At 38.7% G+C, this 17,127-nt stretch overlaps 1 protein-coding gene and 1 long non-coding RNA gene across 4 annotated transcripts in view; both read right to left on the reverse strand.

Moving 5' to 3' along the window:
* Window positions 1-12,447, reverse strand: part of LOC136709159 (uncharacterized) — a 117,395-nt gene extending 104,948 nt beyond the window's left edge. For both annotated transcript variants that reach the window (XR_010804450.1, XR_010804451.1), the window contains exons 1-2: window positions 12,320-12,447; window positions 10,207-10,270 (exon numbers count right to left, since the gene is read on the reverse strand). This is a non-coding gene — a long non-coding RNA (uncharacterized lncRNA). The remainder of the gene's footprint in view (window positions 1-10,206; window positions 10,271-12,319) is intronic.
* A 660-nt stretch (window positions 12,448-13,107) lies between these two features.
* Window positions 13,108-17,127, reverse strand: part of ppfibp2a (PPFIA binding protein 2a) — a 37,542-nt gene continuing 33,522 nt past the window's right edge. Inside the window, exons 25-31 of one of the 2 annotated variants that reach the window (XM_066684338.1) lie at window positions 16,771-16,921; window positions 16,531-16,642; window positions 15,650-15,738; window positions 15,405-15,527; window positions 15,151-15,276; window positions 14,681-14,869; window positions 13,108-14,506 (exon numbers count right to left, since the gene is read on the reverse strand). In XM_066684338.1, coding sequence (XP_066540435.1) covers window positions 14,291-14,506; window positions 14,681-14,869; window positions 15,151-15,276; window positions 15,405-15,527; window positions 15,650-15,738; window positions 16,531-16,642; window positions 16,771-16,921 — 1,006 coding nt within the window. In that variant the 3' untranslated portion in view covers window positions 13,108-14,290. The remainder of the gene's footprint in view (window positions 14,507-14,680; window positions 14,870-15,150; window positions 15,277-15,404; window positions 15,528-15,649; window positions 15,739-16,530; window positions 16,643-16,770; window positions 16,922-17,127) is intronic. The other variant, XM_066684339.1, reaches the window with a different exon arrangement.

Consider the following 17,127-nt stretch of genomic DNA (forward strand, 5'->3'; position numbering starts at 1 on the left):
ACCCCTGGCATTTGGGTAGACACTGTCTACATTTCTAGCCTTTGACACTTAAAGTGAGCATCTTTGATTGTGAGGAAATGCAGTTCTATGCTCTGCATCTTTTAAGGTGGAACCGTTTCTTTGAGGGGAATGTAACGACGACGAATGTAATGTTGTTTGTACATGGGTGCAGTTTAACTTGTCTGCACATTTTATTTCACCACAGAAACTCACTTGTAACTGGAGTTGTTTAGTTTTGTAGCACTTTCTGAAATACATTTATCTGTCTCCCGAGTTTGAAGACATTTCCTCCTTAAGTGAGCCGAAACAACAAAAATAAGTCAATTTTACCCACCTACAGAGCAGGAATAGGGTAATAATTATTTCGGTTCATGCTTTTCAAAGTTTGGTGTTCTCTCTGTGTCTAAAGAAAAATCCAGATGCCTCTGCCATGAGCATAGAGAGAGAGATAGAGAGAGAGAGAGAGAGAGAGAGAGAGAGAGAGAGAGAGAGAGAGAAAGAGAGAGAGAGAGAGAGAAAGAGAGAGAGAGAGAGAGAGAGAGAGAGAAAGAGAGAGAGAGAGAGAAAGAGAGAAACTAGCATACCAGACCGAGACAGTTTTTTTTTTTACACATTAACATTCAATTATACAATTATATATTCATTCATTCATTGCCTACCCGGAATCACTGGGCGTAAGGCGGGAACACACCCTGGAGGGGACACCAGTCCTTCAAAATGCGACACTCATTCACTCACACGCTCACACCTATGGACACTCCTGGGTTGCAAATCCACCTGTCAATGTGTGTTTTTCGACTGTGGGAGGAAAACGGAACACCAGGAGGAATCCCACACAGACTCTGAGAGAACACACCAAACTCCTCGCAGACAGTCACCCAGAGCGGGACTTGAACTTTATTGGAGTTTCATAAAACTTATTAGAACTTCATACAATCATGAACTTCTCATTTAAATGCTCATTAGCTAAACCTATGAATGGGATAAAGAGTGCATTACAACTCTATCTAAATTTATGAGAAACAGAGATCTAAAATAATACTATACCCTGTAATCACACAGAGGGAAACAAATAAAGTGGTGAAGTTAATGTATATTTCAAAGGGAAGATTTATCTAAATTAATCTAGCAAACTTTCCAACTCAACAACTTAGTAAACAACTGTATTAAGATTCAAGCTGTTTCTCCTGTTTCTGTTTAACACATACAACATACACTACATCCATCCATTATCTGTAACCGCTTATCCAGTTCAGGGTCGCGGGGGTCCAGAGCCTACCTGGAATCATTGGGCGCAAGGCAGGAATACACCCTGGAGGGGACGCCAGTCCTTCACAGGGCAACACAGACACACACACATTCACTCACACCTACGGACACTTTCGAGTCGCCAATCCACCTGCAACGTGTGTTTTTGGACTGTGGGAGGAAACCGGAGCACCCGGAGGAAACCCACGCGGACACGGGGAGAACACACCAACTCCTCACAGACAGTCACCTGGAGCGGGAATCGAACCCACAACCTCCAGGTCCCTGGAGCTGTGTGACTGCGACACTACCTGCTGCACCACCGTGCCGCCCACATACACTACATGAAGTACTTAATTCAGTCACATGGAGTGCTTTCTGAAAGGCATATCATTTGAAGCCATGTCAATCCTGACACCACTATGAGTTGTAGCAGAATAGCACTGCAGTAATAATTGATTGTAACAGGAAAATTAACAAAACATTTAAAATTTTAGTGTTTTCCTTTATTGTTTTAGTGTTTGTTATATCTAAAAATTAAATCCCATAACTCTTTAAACTTTGAGTAGAGTTGCAAGTCAAACATGAGACCTGACTCTCCACCTCTTACCGCAAAACATCAAACACATCTCAAAATGCAAATTTTTGGCATTGTGTCTGATAAGTATTTTTACAGATTTGATCTTGATGGGAAAAAAAGAGCAGAAAGAATCTATCGAGTTGAAATAAATTAATAATTTACGGGAAGACAATGAGCTGATGCTGAAGAAATACAGTGAAAGTAGACATTAGCTAAATCAGAACCACAAATGATATCTCCAACTGACAGAAGCCAACTGTCAAAAAAATAAAAAAAACACACTTAGTGAAGAGGAATGCGAAAAAGACCACAGTAAAAAGAGAATAAACTCATTGCACCTCGGCCCTTTCAAGGAACGTGACCTTAAGGCTGCTACAGATACAATAGCAGTAATTGAGGGGGTAGTGAGGCCGTCCATGAAAAAAAAAAAAACCTCATTGATCCATTCACTCTAAGCATTTGCAAAGTTTCAACTAACACTAAAAATGCTGAAAATGTTTCATCTGACAGAGGACTAATATACAAATACACATTTGCCAAATGAAGGGCTGTGTTTTTCTCTTCATCTGTGTCAAACCAACCTAGGTTTATGCAAAAATGTGTCCAGAAACAACACATGGATTATTCCCATGGAAGTGTGTTGGTCGACGCAGTACAATGCAATATCAGATTACATCTGAATTTACAAGTGATCTGAAGACAAAAACTTGGAGCGTGAATGTGCAGTTGGCAGTGGTATATCACTCCATCAAAATAAATCATGTAATAACACTGGTGCTGTTTTTTTAAGACTGAGATGCCGCTTGCTGGATAAGTGGAGGTACTGCAATCTCCAATTCACTCTCTCATTCTCTCTCTCTCTCTCTCTCTCTCTCTCTCATTGTCTCTCTCTCTCTCTCTCTCTCTCTCTCTCTCTCTCTCTCTCTCTCTCTCATTAGTCCTCTACAGTGCACAGAACATGTACTACATGAACACCTATGTGAAAAAACACAGCTGAAGTACTTGTCATGGGTAATGTAACATGTGGAACATTCTCCAGTGTATTATTAATAGAGATTTGAATGCATGGAAATTAAAATCAATTAATGACTGATGGGTGAATATATGCAACCATTTTTTGAAATTACAAAATATGCATGTCTGCCACAGTTATGAATGCATCGTCCTTTACAATGGTGCAATTCATTAGAGATGTTATTAGCATGCATAATTATGCTAATCAAGCAGTAATTAAGTGGCAATTCTTCTGAGGCACTTTTTTTTTTTCATTTTAATTTCCCCTCAATATTGAATGCTTCTCTCTTTTTTCCCCTTCTTTTTCTGGGAGTTGGGGGTGTAATTTAAATTTGACCAAGTCAAAAACTGAAAATAAATAAATAAATAAATAACATTAAAATATAATATATAGATCATTACTACACATAGTAAAGAAAATTAATATTGTAGCTTGAGTTTTACCATTCTAGCATTAGACGGAAGAATATAAATATATAATAGCTGTTTAAGAGTCCCAAAAGCTTGTACATCAATTTCTCTGATAAGATACAAACTCCATCATGGAGCAAAAGAGGCTTCTGCTTCAGCCCATTGCCTCCATCTCAGCTACTCCAGTCAGGTTTGGATCGAGAAATGTTACGAAACTTGGCCCAATATACTTATCCATTCTTTAGTACCGTGGGTGGGGAAGGGGTGTAGAGAGAGAGAGAGAGAGAGAGAGAGAGAGAGACAGAGACAGAGAGAGAGAGAGAGAGAGAGAGAGAGAGCTGAATGGAATCCAGTTCTCTGAAATCACAGCACCATTAAATCTCAATGACCCTTGATGCCACCCATTACATACAAAGAAAGAGGCTCATTCTGTATCAGCATGGCTTACTTTCGAGTCACAGAACATTCTAGAAGATTCCCAATTGACTTCTACAGTCTTCTTATTAGACCGCCTTAATTTCCACAAATGATATTTATATTATATATAATAAGATATTATTCCACATTAGCAGGGAATATTCGTGCTGAAAAAAATGCCTATTTGTATTCAAAGCATACCCTGGTTTATACTGATGCAAGGAAACAGCTTTGAGAAGAATGTGACTGAGGGGAAAATTATGTGCAACTTACTAATGACACTCAACCTGGAAACTGGAGTTCTAGTCAGGCACGGAATGGAAGCCCTAACCCAACTCCACAAGGCCTGACTGTTCCTGCTATAACCAGCACTCAAACCTGCTCTAAAAAAATATATCACTTTTCCCACTATAACAATGACTCATCTAGATATTTAACGTTAAGTTTTCTCTGTCTTTGTCCTTGACTCTATCATAAACGGAGCTATTACAAGTGCATATTTTATTGCTGAATAGCGTCATCATAGCACTCAGGTAATCGTTGTTAAGTATATCAGGGATGTCTCAGTGACAGTGAGCAAAGCACTGTTGTTTGACCTTATGGACAGGAGCCACTCTTGACATAGGTGTATGTCTGTATGAAAACTAAAACTAATCGAGTAAGGCATTGCTCTCTTCATATTTCCCCAGAGGAGTAGACAGGTGTTCTCATTGGACGTGAAGGGCCAGATTCATTCTATGAGATAGATGTCAGTGTGGATCAACAGTGTGCATGGCTGCAGGTCACAGAACTGCCCCTTTCTCTCCTTATAGCCTTAAAGTTTCACACCTCAGCACTTCTATTGTCTGAGACAGCGATGAAACAAGTTTCCTTTATGACAAACTTAAGACTTGGAAGCTCTTGTTAGGCTGCGTAATATGGTGTGATATTTTTTTTCCAAGATAAATGGCACCAGAATGAGCTGCCGTCATTACTTCCACTAAAAGGCCAACTGCATTTTTATTACAGAGGAAGAGAATCAGACATCATTACTACTTACTTTTCTGATATTGAAATCTCACCCAAATGATTTTATTTATATAACAACTAAGCTATTTTAATATTAAGCAATCTCCTACAATATAGATTTTTAAGTCCAATTTGAAAATCGTTTTTTTTTTAGATTACTTCAGCTATCTGTTCTGCCTTAGTTAATGTTGTCTTGCCATCAGCAGCTCTTCCACACTGTTTTATTCTTAGATCTGTTTTATATGTATGTTTTTGGTTTGTCAGTTGATATTTTTGTGCAGCACTTTGGCTGACACTTGTCTTTTAAACATGTTATAACTATAAATATGATTTAATGAAATCACTTAAATTATTAATTCACCTTCCCTGTTGCTACATATTTTCATGTCAAAACACATCAAGATGTGTCTCAAATTTAAATCAGAAAAAAAGAAAAAAATCTGATGTTTTTGGGGAGGCAAAGTCAAAAGAGCACTTAACGCATCTGATCCACTTTCCTGTTCCCACTCAAACCTCACAAAAATAATAATAAAAAATAATAAAAATAATAAGACAGTAAAAAAAAAAGAAACCTTCTAAAGAAAATGTCTTAACGTTAAAGTTTTCCATGACGCCCAATTAACATTATTGCATATATTTCAGTAAGGGAACACCACATTTCCAAAACTGAGGTCAAAAAGCTATGTTTATTTCATACTGTAGCACAGCAAATGTAGCATTTGGTGATCTGTAATTTCAACACTCTTCAGAACTACTTGAGCAAATACAACTTACGCCAAACATACCTGTTTTTTATGTCCATTACCAAGCCCCCATTTGCAATAAAAACAGCTCCTGAACTTCTTACCTCACCATGAGTAGCTCTCTAGTAGCGATTAATAGGAAAGGACGTAAGCGATGCCACAGCTGCATAAACATGTGTGAGAGGTCATCATAACAGGGTGTGTTCCCTGATCTCTGTCTCAGACACCTGGCTTGAGAAGGCCAGTGCACCAGCTGCCCCCACCTCAAGTCCAACATAGCAGCGAGGCACTTCGGATAAAGACCCTTTTTTCCAGCCTGCTGCCACAGCTGCGGCTCCTGCTGGGCTGTGTTTATGGGCACGAAGGTGGGAAGAGAGTTCGCTGAGAAGTCTGAAGCCTTCAAGAGCACGCTTTTCAAAAGGCCAGCATGGGGTCAAGAGCCCAGCCACTTCCTCCATGATTGTTTATTCTGTAAGTCAAAGGCTTTAATGAGGAATGGCGATGTTAATTGGGCTGAAAGGTGAGTGCTGGTTACATACCCATTCCATCCGTAAGTCTTTAAATAATTTGCTTCGATGCCAGGGACTGACCTATTCCTAAATACATAATGTTAAAAAAATAGTTTTACTTACTGTAGAATTGTTTACATTTCTTCATGATCAAATAGATTTTCACATGTCCGACAATTAAATAAATGTGAATTCAAAAGTTGTAGCAAGAAAAAAAATAAAATAAAAACAATAATAATAAATAAACATTATTGGTCTTATATGTATCTATGAGATATGAAGGACTTTTAGGACCACTGCATTGAAAAAAATAATAATAATAATCTGACAATAAAGTCAGATTATTTAGCTGCATGTGTAATGATACAGACACAACCCTTTCAGTGTAATTGAGGAATGCAGTGTATTTCTGAAGTCATACTATCGTAAATACTCATCAAGACCAGATTAGTATTTAAATGCTGAATCATTTGTGCAAGAACCTATCTGTTCAGAAGAGGGCAAGTAGTTTCACAGGTTACAATTAGAATGATCATGAAAATTATCAATCCAGAGGGAGAAGAACCCCGGCATGCCCATGAGGCTCCATCGCGTTATGGCTTATGGACTCATACAATAAACTAAAGCCATATTCATCGCATTCATTGGCTGCACTGATGGGTTTAGTTGTCATGTCATGTGGATGGAAGCATATAATAAATAATTGTGTTTACTTCACTTGAATGCTTCTGTCACAATACACTCTAAGGCATGCAGACGGGGAGTCTGTCTGTCTAAATATTTAAGAAAATATTAAACGTGTAGATAATAATCCAAAGTGTTTCTTTAAATATTATTTATTCTCAGAATTTCTCTGATGTTCTCTGAGTTCTCTCCCAATATTTGAGTAAATTCTAGACCACAGTTACGCTCCTTAGGACGAAGAACAACAAAGATGACTCCAAAGGCAAGGACTGTAATAATTTTCAAGTCCACAAGAACCCTAGAAAATTTCTAAACATCTAAAAGGCCTCACTTACACTGGCTAATGTAAATGTTCATGAGTTCATCAGGGAACCACTGACAAACAAATGGTTGATCTGATCTGTTTCTCTATATGAAGACGTGCCGTTTCTGTGGCTCTCTCTGAAAATAATCCATACATTTTTGTTTGTTTGTTTGTTTGTTTTTTTTCTTCAGGCTTTTCGGACATGAAAAAGGATTGGTCAAAGCATTTTCAGTTTGTAATATATGTATTGGGGTGGCACAGTGGTGCAGCAGGTAGTGTCACACAGCTCCAGGGACCTGGAGGTTGTGGGTTCGAGTCCCGCTCGAACTGAATAAGAGGTTACCGATAATAAATGAATATATATTGGGAAATTATAGAACTCTTAATCCAGGTTTTTATTACACATTTTATAAAATGAAACTCACAGAAATTATATATATATATATATATATATATATATATATATATAAAATAAAATAAAATAAATAATAAGTTAATCCAAAATGAAACTCACGGATTATTTCTCTTTGGATTATTTGGATTATTTTATTATAAATTACATAATAAAGGTGAGCCACAGAGCCACAGAAACGGCACGTCTTCATATGAAGAAACAGATCAGATCAGCCATTTGTTTGTCAGTGGTTCCCTGATGAACTCATGAACATTTAAATTACATTTACTTACACAATGTAAGTGAGGCCTTTTAGATGTTTAGAAATTTCCTGGGTTCTTTTGTCATGTCAGTATGAAGACTGCTCAAATGTGGATCATGGAAATATTCAATTCATTCCATTGGCACTTATCTCCATCTCTTTGGAGACCTCATGTTTGCAAGAGTCACGCTTAAAGTCTTTAATTTATGCCCCGTTATTCACACAGCAATCATCTGGGGAGGCAGGGGTATTTTCTTCTCGAAATACAGCACTTCACCAGCTCAGTTACATTGTTTCACGTTGCTGGTAATATAGTATTGTCCTGTTTTGCTACTTCTGGGCCAGGACGGCAATCCATTATTGATGGAACAATAAATTCTGAATTATACCAGCAAACTTTAAAGAAATATGTCTAGATATCTGTGTCTGAAATGAATCTCAGGAGACAGACTCTGTGGCACAACAGATGTTGCTGCCATGAAGCTCCAGGGTCTTGGGGACCTAGGTTCACTCCTTGCCTCGTATCACTGCCTGTGATGAGGTTGGTGTGTTCTACCTGTGATTGGCCAGGTATCCTCAGAGTATTCTGGCTTCCCAACACAATCCAAAAACATGTTTGTGTGAGTGTGTGTGTGTGTGTGTGTGTGAGAGAGAGAGAGCGAAAGAGAGAGAGAGAGAGAGCAAACGTGTGATGCCCTGCAATGGAATGTCACCCTGTCCAGGATGTGTTTCCTGCATGGCGTTTTGCCTCTTTACCAAATAGCTATTGTGTGGTGAGCACTGGCACAGACTGGCTTCCACTGCATCATCCTGGAAAATGCTGCACACTGGTGGTGGTTGAGGCAAGTCCTCAAATGTTCCAAAAGTATCAAATATGTTGGATGTCTAGAAAGGCACTACAGATGAAGAAAGCATGGGTCATGCTGCAAGACAACAACCCTAAGCTAAGCTAACCCTAAAGTAGTTGTTCTACCAAAAACAGACAACGCAAAAAATAATGCATTACTCATTAAAGTTGATATATAAATCCACCTGAAACCTCATTAACGGACCTCTGGGAAAACAATGTATAAGTTGTTTATAGATTCAAAATAACCTTAAAATGGTTCTTCTAAGACGGCTCTTCTATTTTTAAAAATGCAGCTTCGCCTACTCTCCTTCTCTCCCCTTTCCACAATGTTGTTTTCTTTCTCGTCAGAGAACACTCTCTAAGGCTGGGAAAAGGACAGCACTTTCTCAACTCCTAACCACAGTGGACAGGCAGTTGTCTCAGACATCAAGATTAGGCCTCCAGGCAGTGGAAAGCAAGAGAGTGAGCTGCGGCCCACCAGGACCTCCACGGCCTTTTAAATCATTTCCCATCAGGACTGTTTTGAGCTGGAGCAATTCATGCGCTGAGAGGATAGACAGATAGAGGTTTGATGGGTTAGAAAGATGCACACAGAGACATTTGACTGCTCTTTTTGATGGAGCACTAGGGTTGACTTTCACTAGTCTCAGACTTGTCAGCAGTAGGGTGTCATCATTGTGGCATTGCTGTCAGACGGCACTGGCACTGAGGGGGACAGATCTAGCCCTAGACGCAGTATGGTGCCAGTGCCTGACGTGCTCACCCAGCCACCCACCCAGGGAATATGTTCCCCAAACCGTCAAGCTGGTGCCTACTGAACAACAAGAACAGCGAGTGACAAGCTACAAAAACATGATTATGCTCCCTTTTTCTGATGTGTTCCTTCAAAGGATCAAACAGAAGCAAGGTTCTGTTTGGATACCCCTAAACATAAAAAACATACAATGTGCCTGTTGTTATAATTGCAGTGGGGCAATCAGAGCAAGAGGTAAAATAAGCAAAGTTATTCAAGACAAAATACACCCGAGCACAATGCCTTGGCCACAGGAGTGCAATTTTGGCACAGAAAAGACCATCTAGCAGTATTGCATTTGTTATTAATTGACCAGAATGGACAGCCTGAGTGAGAAAAATAATAGGTAATCATTAACAAAGCGACTACAAATTATTTATGTAAACACAGCAATATTTTACGTGTGTGTTCCCTGTGCTTGCACAGCCATTAACAAGTAACTTTGAAACCAATAAATGTCACAATTGCTTTCACTTAATTAAAACAATAGATATCATACAACAAATTTGGGTATCGTTCATCGCCACATTTCCTGTGCAATGCAACTTCCTGAAGTCTCTTTATGGGGAAGGCTAGCATAAATAACATCCATTAAAATGCCAAGCAATGGGCATCAAACCACATTATTGAAATTAGCTAGCATGAACCATTGTGAAGAAAGCGGCCCAACCCTTTTTGAAAAATGTTGAAATAAAAACACAAACTGGAAACAAAACAACAGAAAAAGAACAAGAACACTGCAGAGCACTGAGTAGGAAAAAAATGTGGCATTGCATCATGTGACAAAATGAAGCAACAACAACACGACCCACACTCTATTAGCAGCGATGACTCGTTTTTTCATCTGACAAGACGAGTCAGTGAAGTCTCATTCAATAAGTGATCTCTCTACCCCCAGCTTTAGTAACATGACCACCGTTCATACCACACCATCAACTAGTCCATTCAATATGTCTCTGTGAGGAAAAAGGCTAAGATCATTTACTTACCTCTGCTGTTAACTCACTCTCAGCAACCATGTGTCACATATTGCACTCCATACCACTGAGGTCTCTAGAAAATAAACCATGAATATGTAAAGACATTAACAAATTTACATTGCATTTGAATACCCAAGACACTAAGCAGTTAGGTTTATCCTCATTCATTCACTGCCTGTAACCGCTTATTCACTTCAGGATTGCAGTGGGTCCGGCGCCCGACACTCCCTGGAGGGGGCACCAGTCCTTCGCAGGGCGACACACACTCACACATTCACAGTTAGGTTAATAACAGTAAATACAGGGAATTAAACTCAAGAAGCTGTTTCATAAGCCTACAACTTTCACACAATTTTTAAAATACTACGACCAAGGGCATGTAGACTCTTTTTCATAAGGTTAGTCATGGCTCTTAATGGGAACCATACTTATAATTTTATTGCATTCTGCCACTAGCATTAAGCCAAGTCAGTTTATGGTGTGGGGTTAAAGTTCTTACAACATCTCACCTACACATCCCAAAAGGTGAATATTTGAATTCCATTGCACCTCAGCACCAGTGCTGGGCTGAAACGTTAAACCATCTTCCTCTTGACACTGGCCATGTTCGGTTACGTTCAGCTGCTATGACAAAGCTTCCTGTACCAGTGACATTGCATTTTTAAAATGGTGATTATTCAACTGGGGCGGCACGGTGGTGCAGCAGGTAGTGTCGCAGTCACACAGCTCCAGGGACCTGGAGGTTGTGGGTTCGATTCCCGCTCCTGGTGACTGTCTGTGAGGAGTTGGTGTGTTGTCCGCGTGGGTTTCCTCTGCGGTTTCCCACAGTCCAAAAACACACGTTGGTAGGTGGATTGGTGACTCAAAAAGTGTCTGTAGGTGTGAGTGAATGTGTGTGTCTGTGTTGCCCTGTGAAGGATTGGCGCCCCCTCCAGGGTGTATTCCTGCCTTGCGCCCAATGATTCCAGGTAGGCTCTGGACCCACTGCGACCCTGAACTGGATAAGCGCTTACAGATAATGAAGGAATGAATGATTACTCAACTGTACAGATTTAATTATTAAAAAAAAAACATTTCCATATAATATCACTGCTGAGAGAAAATGAAGGTTGCAACAACGGTATATGAACCTAATATCACCACTGCCAATAGGGAATACAGCCCTTCAGGATTTGTGCGGAGAAGCAATCAGACCATCAAGTATGTTTGAGGTGAAGTGGCATTTATGTACAAATCTCTTCCAACATTTAGCAATAAATACGTAGCAAACTTAATTCATTCTTTAGAAGCGCTACCTGGATTTTTTTTACATAGACACACATAATTATGACATAAAAAGACAGGGTTACAGCCTTTTACCCTACTCTCAATGGACAGACGACCACTTAAACCTAGACAGAGACTGCCTCCTCCTGGCTGAAACAAAACTGTTGAAATAAGCAATATTCCTTTACGAGTTCCTCTAATAATTTAATTAAAGCATAATTTAATCATATCTTATATTTAAATGGGAGTGTCCAACTACCAACACATTCTGTATCAAGTATTATTTCGTCCTGCGTATTTACTCGTTTTAAACTATTTACTTTTACTCTGCTTCGGATTGTTTCATTAAAACCTTTCAAAAAGTATGTTTCATATAGTGTTTTCTCCAGTCTAACTCCTGATTGTCCTCACTTCCTTTAATTCCTTCGAATTACAACAGGGCCCCAATTCCCAAGCAACAGTGAAACAACGTCATCTACCTGTCGGACTGTTGTACACCATCCCAGTTCTAAACGCCATAAATGCCAATGATTAACAGATATTAAGCTAGATATATGCTAAATTTAAACACCTTCACCTTCACTGATGTCCACTGGAGGTGGTTTGTCCATTAAGCATTTCTTGTTTTGTTTGGACGTGCTTTACACAAACAAAATCTCGCAGCTACTGCTGCTGTAACTCGAAAAGAAGTCTATCGACACCCACCCGTTCTCAACAGGTCGATGACGGTTACCTGGCGCCATGTTGCAATTAGCTTCCAATCCAGTTAGTGTTTATTTATTTATTTTCTTGCACACCTTTATGACTGAAACTACGCGGTCAGAAACTGATAATTCAATCCCGAATTAATTCTCACCCGCAAATCAGTGTGCAATTTCCAGTTCTTCTAGCAGAAAAAAATGAAAACAATTATCTAGCGCTGAAAGGATCGTCGTCTTCGGTGTCCATCCCCGTTCAGTTGAAAACTGACAGTAAACTGCGTTGTGGAACACAGCCTTATCAAGAAATTCTGTGTAACAATTTTGACCGTTACCTGACAAAAATGTCTTGGCATGTGTCGTTAAATGGTTAAAAATATACGTTATTTGACATTAGACTAAGTTAAGCCTATTTAAATACCTCATTTATACAATTTAAATGTAAAATGTTTAATTATTTTATTGTTGCTATTCACTTGTTTTTTTCCTCTTCAGTGTTGTTCGTTTTTTTCTCTCTTGCACATTAACAAGCTCTGGAGCGAGCAGATTTTCATAATAATAAACAAATAAATAAATACAAACAAGAAAACAAGACAAATTACAAAATAATGAATATAGCGAGAAATGCAAACGACATGAAAATAACATTTTAATAAACTATTTTAACAAGTCTTTTCTACTTCAGTTAGATGTATGTCATTATGTTAAAAACAAATGTTCATTGGTTTTTAAAATAACGACGGTAAAGATTGATAATTATATTCACCAGTCACACGATGGCAGTATTACACCACACAAACCTTTTACCCTTCCATAGGAAAACAAAGGTATAACTTCTATAGGAAAGAATTCACCCTGATATGCTTCCTCTGTTTATTGCTTTTATTGTGGAATGATGTAGTTTATTCACGGATGTCTTTTATTTATTTATTTATTATATTGGTTTTGCATACACCCTTCCCTGCTGTGTGTTACCACCACCCCTTCCTTATATCTGTCTTTTTCCAATAAAGAGCATTTACCCTGAAAGCACTCTGTTGTCCACACCTTTGATGTCATATATAATGAAATGAGACATCTAAAATCCATCTGAAAAACATATTCCCCTTATTTTTAATAAAATAAGAGTTTGGTGTGACAAATAATTTTAAACTTTCAAATATCACCATTGTGCCACTCCTCATCCCATAGTGTCCATATACAGAATCAAAATAGCAAAAAAATAGCCTTTTTCTGATGTTACATAAATAATAAAATATCAAAATTTACAATGTAATTATAAAAAGTGTTTCAGGCTAACAATACATTTTAAACGAGGCAGAAAACAACTCATTTAAATGTAGCCCAACAGTCTTAAATGTACTTTAACAAAAGCAATCATTTAAAATTGTTTGTTGTAATTGTGAATTACAGCTCAAGATGAAATGAAATACAATAAAAAATGTATGATACAGGCCTTTAAATTGTGATATGGTTGACTTTCTACAGAAAGGTACACGACAAATAAAACTAGAGTCATTGTTATAGAATGAGTAAATATGCTTTTTCCCTCTGCTTTTTAACACTGAAACATAGACCCAGTTTTAAAACTTTAATTCTGATAACTGAAAATGAAAACAGTTTTATTCAAGAACTGATCATTTCACCCAACTCCAGTTCTGAGAATATTTGCAGAAATGAAAATACAATGTCAAAGTCTATGTTCCTTTATTCTTTTAAATATTTTATACAAGGTTAGAAGATGGAAATTACTGACCATAGTTTTCTGAGAGAGAGAGAGAGAGAGAGAGAGAGAGAGAGAGAGAGAGAGAATTGCACAGCTTGAACGTTTGGTGCTTATAACCAGGTAAAGCATTCACGGTTGCTTCAGTAATATGGAGGGTTCTTCAGTGAATCAAATGCTAGGCCTAATTCTAGTTGCAGGTTTTCAGCGTGCCAACAACAGTAACGTAATAATTAAATTACAAGTCTCTTTGTAAGAAGTCCACATGATTCTTCCTGATTCTCCAGATGAGTCACTGGAGATCCATGTCTCTAATTCATCAGCATGGGGTTTGAGGTTACTCTGAAGCTGTCCATCTGAGAGGAGGTGAAAATGTAAGCATGAAATCATTAGCTGAAGAGGAGTGTTACTGGCTGAGAGAGTTCTTTGGTGTGGCCTGGTCCAGTCTGTCAATGTCTCTGTCCACAATGGGGCTTAAACCCCTGAAGCTTCCTTGGGGCCGCTGAGGGTTACCATTCAACACAGGTGAAATACCCACATCTACTGGACAGATGTAGTCTGCTGACTCATCAGGCCTCTTCTTCCTTAGGTGACTGAAGTTTGTGAAACCAAGCTTCTTTGGCTGAAATAAGGAAGAATGGATGACATGAGAAACTGGACATTACCCAAAAAACAGAATTTATCCAAAATATTACACACTCATTGTGACATCAACTGAGCACTTCAGAAAAACTGCCATTTCCTAAATAATAGTATGATGTCTATGTGATTTTTTTATTTATTTATTTTTTCATACCCGGACTTTGGCGGTGGTGGTGAGGGGTGTGTGTCCACTAGCGTTTGCATACTCCCATTTTTCCTGCTGAGCCTGGGGCCCCACAAGAGCATTGAAGTTAGTGGCTAAATGGCGCCTGAGCAGGGTCTTCTGAGGAGGGATGTTCAGCAGCATAGCCAAAGTCTCTGAGTTAAAACGAGGTTCCAGGATCTAAAATTGAATTGTGAAGAGAAGTATTTGGGGGTCATTACAACATCCAGAAATGTCTTGTTGTTTTGCTTGTTGAAAAATGTTTTATTTGATCAGCTGAAAAACATTTAATTTCCAAAATGCAATGCAACATTTAGCACTGGAATTATTAATATATCTATATTTAAAGGAAACTTATTATCTAAAAATAATTATGGTTTTGTTAAAATGGCTGCTCCTTCAAGGAATTATCAACTGTGATTATTTCTCTTTGCAAATGGGGGTTTTACTGGATGACTCACTATGAGGCCTCCATGAACCCCACTCCCTCTGAGGTTTGGGGCGTATTCAGCCAGGTCCACAGAGCGTAGCCACTCCATTACCCTGTGGTTAGACCACTGCACCGCCTCTGAGGGTGAAGTTTTATTCTGTAAAGAAACAAAGAGACCAACACTTTGACTGAAAATACTATTTTCTGTGGCATATTGTGTTTATATTCTTATATAATTAGATTTAAAGTTTCTCTTAAAGCTACGTTTTTACCCTCAGTTCTCACCTCGTCCCCTGGTCTCCGCCTCAGGCAATGGGGGTTAAATTTGTTTGCATGGAGCACATGGATGGCACATTTGATGCTCAGATGATGAAGCTGACTGGTGACTTTCAGGAACAGAAGGTCATTCTGTAAGAAGAAGGTGAAAGTAAAGTTGAAAACACAAAAGGCCAGCTGCAAAAGCATTTTCACGTTACATTAGCATCACTTATGGTCAAGGGTTGAGGGAAACAGCTGCAGTTTGGCCTTACCACGGTCAGGTACTGAAGCATTCTTCCATCAACCCTGCTCTCATGAAACTGGTCTTTGTACTGAGGTAAGCCAATGTCATCCAACCATCCTAAGTTCACAGAAAAAATAAAACATGTGAGAAGAGCCACTAAAACAGATACTGTATAGGATAAGAGAATGTCATTCATATAAGGGACATGCTTATAGAACATGTTAATTAAGTTACTATCCATGCTCCGCCTACAAAATGTCAAAATACTTTTAGCCATATATTATTGCCACCTTCTTGTTTCTACACGCACTGTCCACTGATTTTATAAGTGTATACTTGTGTATAAGTGCTCTACAATTATTATTCTTCAGTAGTCAGGGCCACCACAGAGCAGGTATTATTTAGATATTGGGTGTTTTTGGTTTGTTATTGTTATTCCAGCAGTGACCCTGAAGGGTTTTAAAAACTCAGGCAGCACTTCTGTGTCTGATCCATTTGTCCTAAACCAGGTCAGTGCAAGGGCAGTGCTGAGAACAGTCCACCTCCCAAACCATACCAGCACTATGGTGGTCCTGACCATTGAACAACTACTATTGATGGACTACAGTATATAATTGGAGAACTACACATTTTTGTATGGTCCTTATAGCTGGGAAAATGGACTGTGAGTGTAGAAACAAAAATAAAAGGTGGGTTTAAAGTTATGGCTGATTGGTGTATATATAGAATGTATTACTAATTTTATTCCTTTTGGGTGTGAAATATTACACCAATACATGATATTATCCAGTTATGAAAGAATGGACAGGAACAAGGATAAATCATCTGTTCACCTAATGTCCAAACCAAGAGCATAATACATTCTTAGGTTTATACTTTACTATAAATATCACATCCATTTCTACTCACGTGTTACCCAGATGTGATCAAGCTCAGAGGATTTCTCCATTGCCTTGTTATTAAAAGACCTGAGAGCCAGTTGCAGCTTCTTTCTGTGCAGGGGATGTTTGATCCCCACCTCCTATGATTATATACAAATGAAAACCTACATTAAAGTATCAATACACTTTCAGGATTATTCAGGCTCTTTACACAGAATATACAGCTCAGCCTTGATGTACTGACTGATGTGGCTTAAGAAAGGTATACCTTCTCCAACTCTTGTGGTGTGGCAGAGAGTAAGGTCTGACCACTGACCACCCACTGACGGGCCAGATTAACATACTGACCCAGTCCACAGTCCTCCAGCCAACCACACACCTGCTCTGTGGTCCACTTGAAAAAAGGCAAGGACATGTCCCTGAAAAGAGTGAAGAAAAAACAAAATAAGTACTAGTACTAGTTTCTCCTCTTCTATGAAGGTTTTAGGCTACAGCGCCCTCTATAATTATCGGCACCCCTGGTTAAGAAGTGTTCTTATTATTTTCTTTAATAATATAGGAAAACAATGCAAAAAAGAGGAAAATCTAAGCTTTAATTCAAGTGCCTTTATTTGGTGGGGGGAAA

The sequence above is a fragment of the Hoplias malabaricus genome, chromosome 11 (assembly GCF_029633855.1).
Source record: "Hoplias malabaricus isolate fHopMal1 chromosome 11, fHopMal1.hap1, whole genome shotgun sequence".
Classification (NCBI taxonomy): Eukaryota; Metazoa; Chordata; class Actinopteri; order Characiformes; family Erythrinidae; genus Hoplias; species Hoplias malabaricus.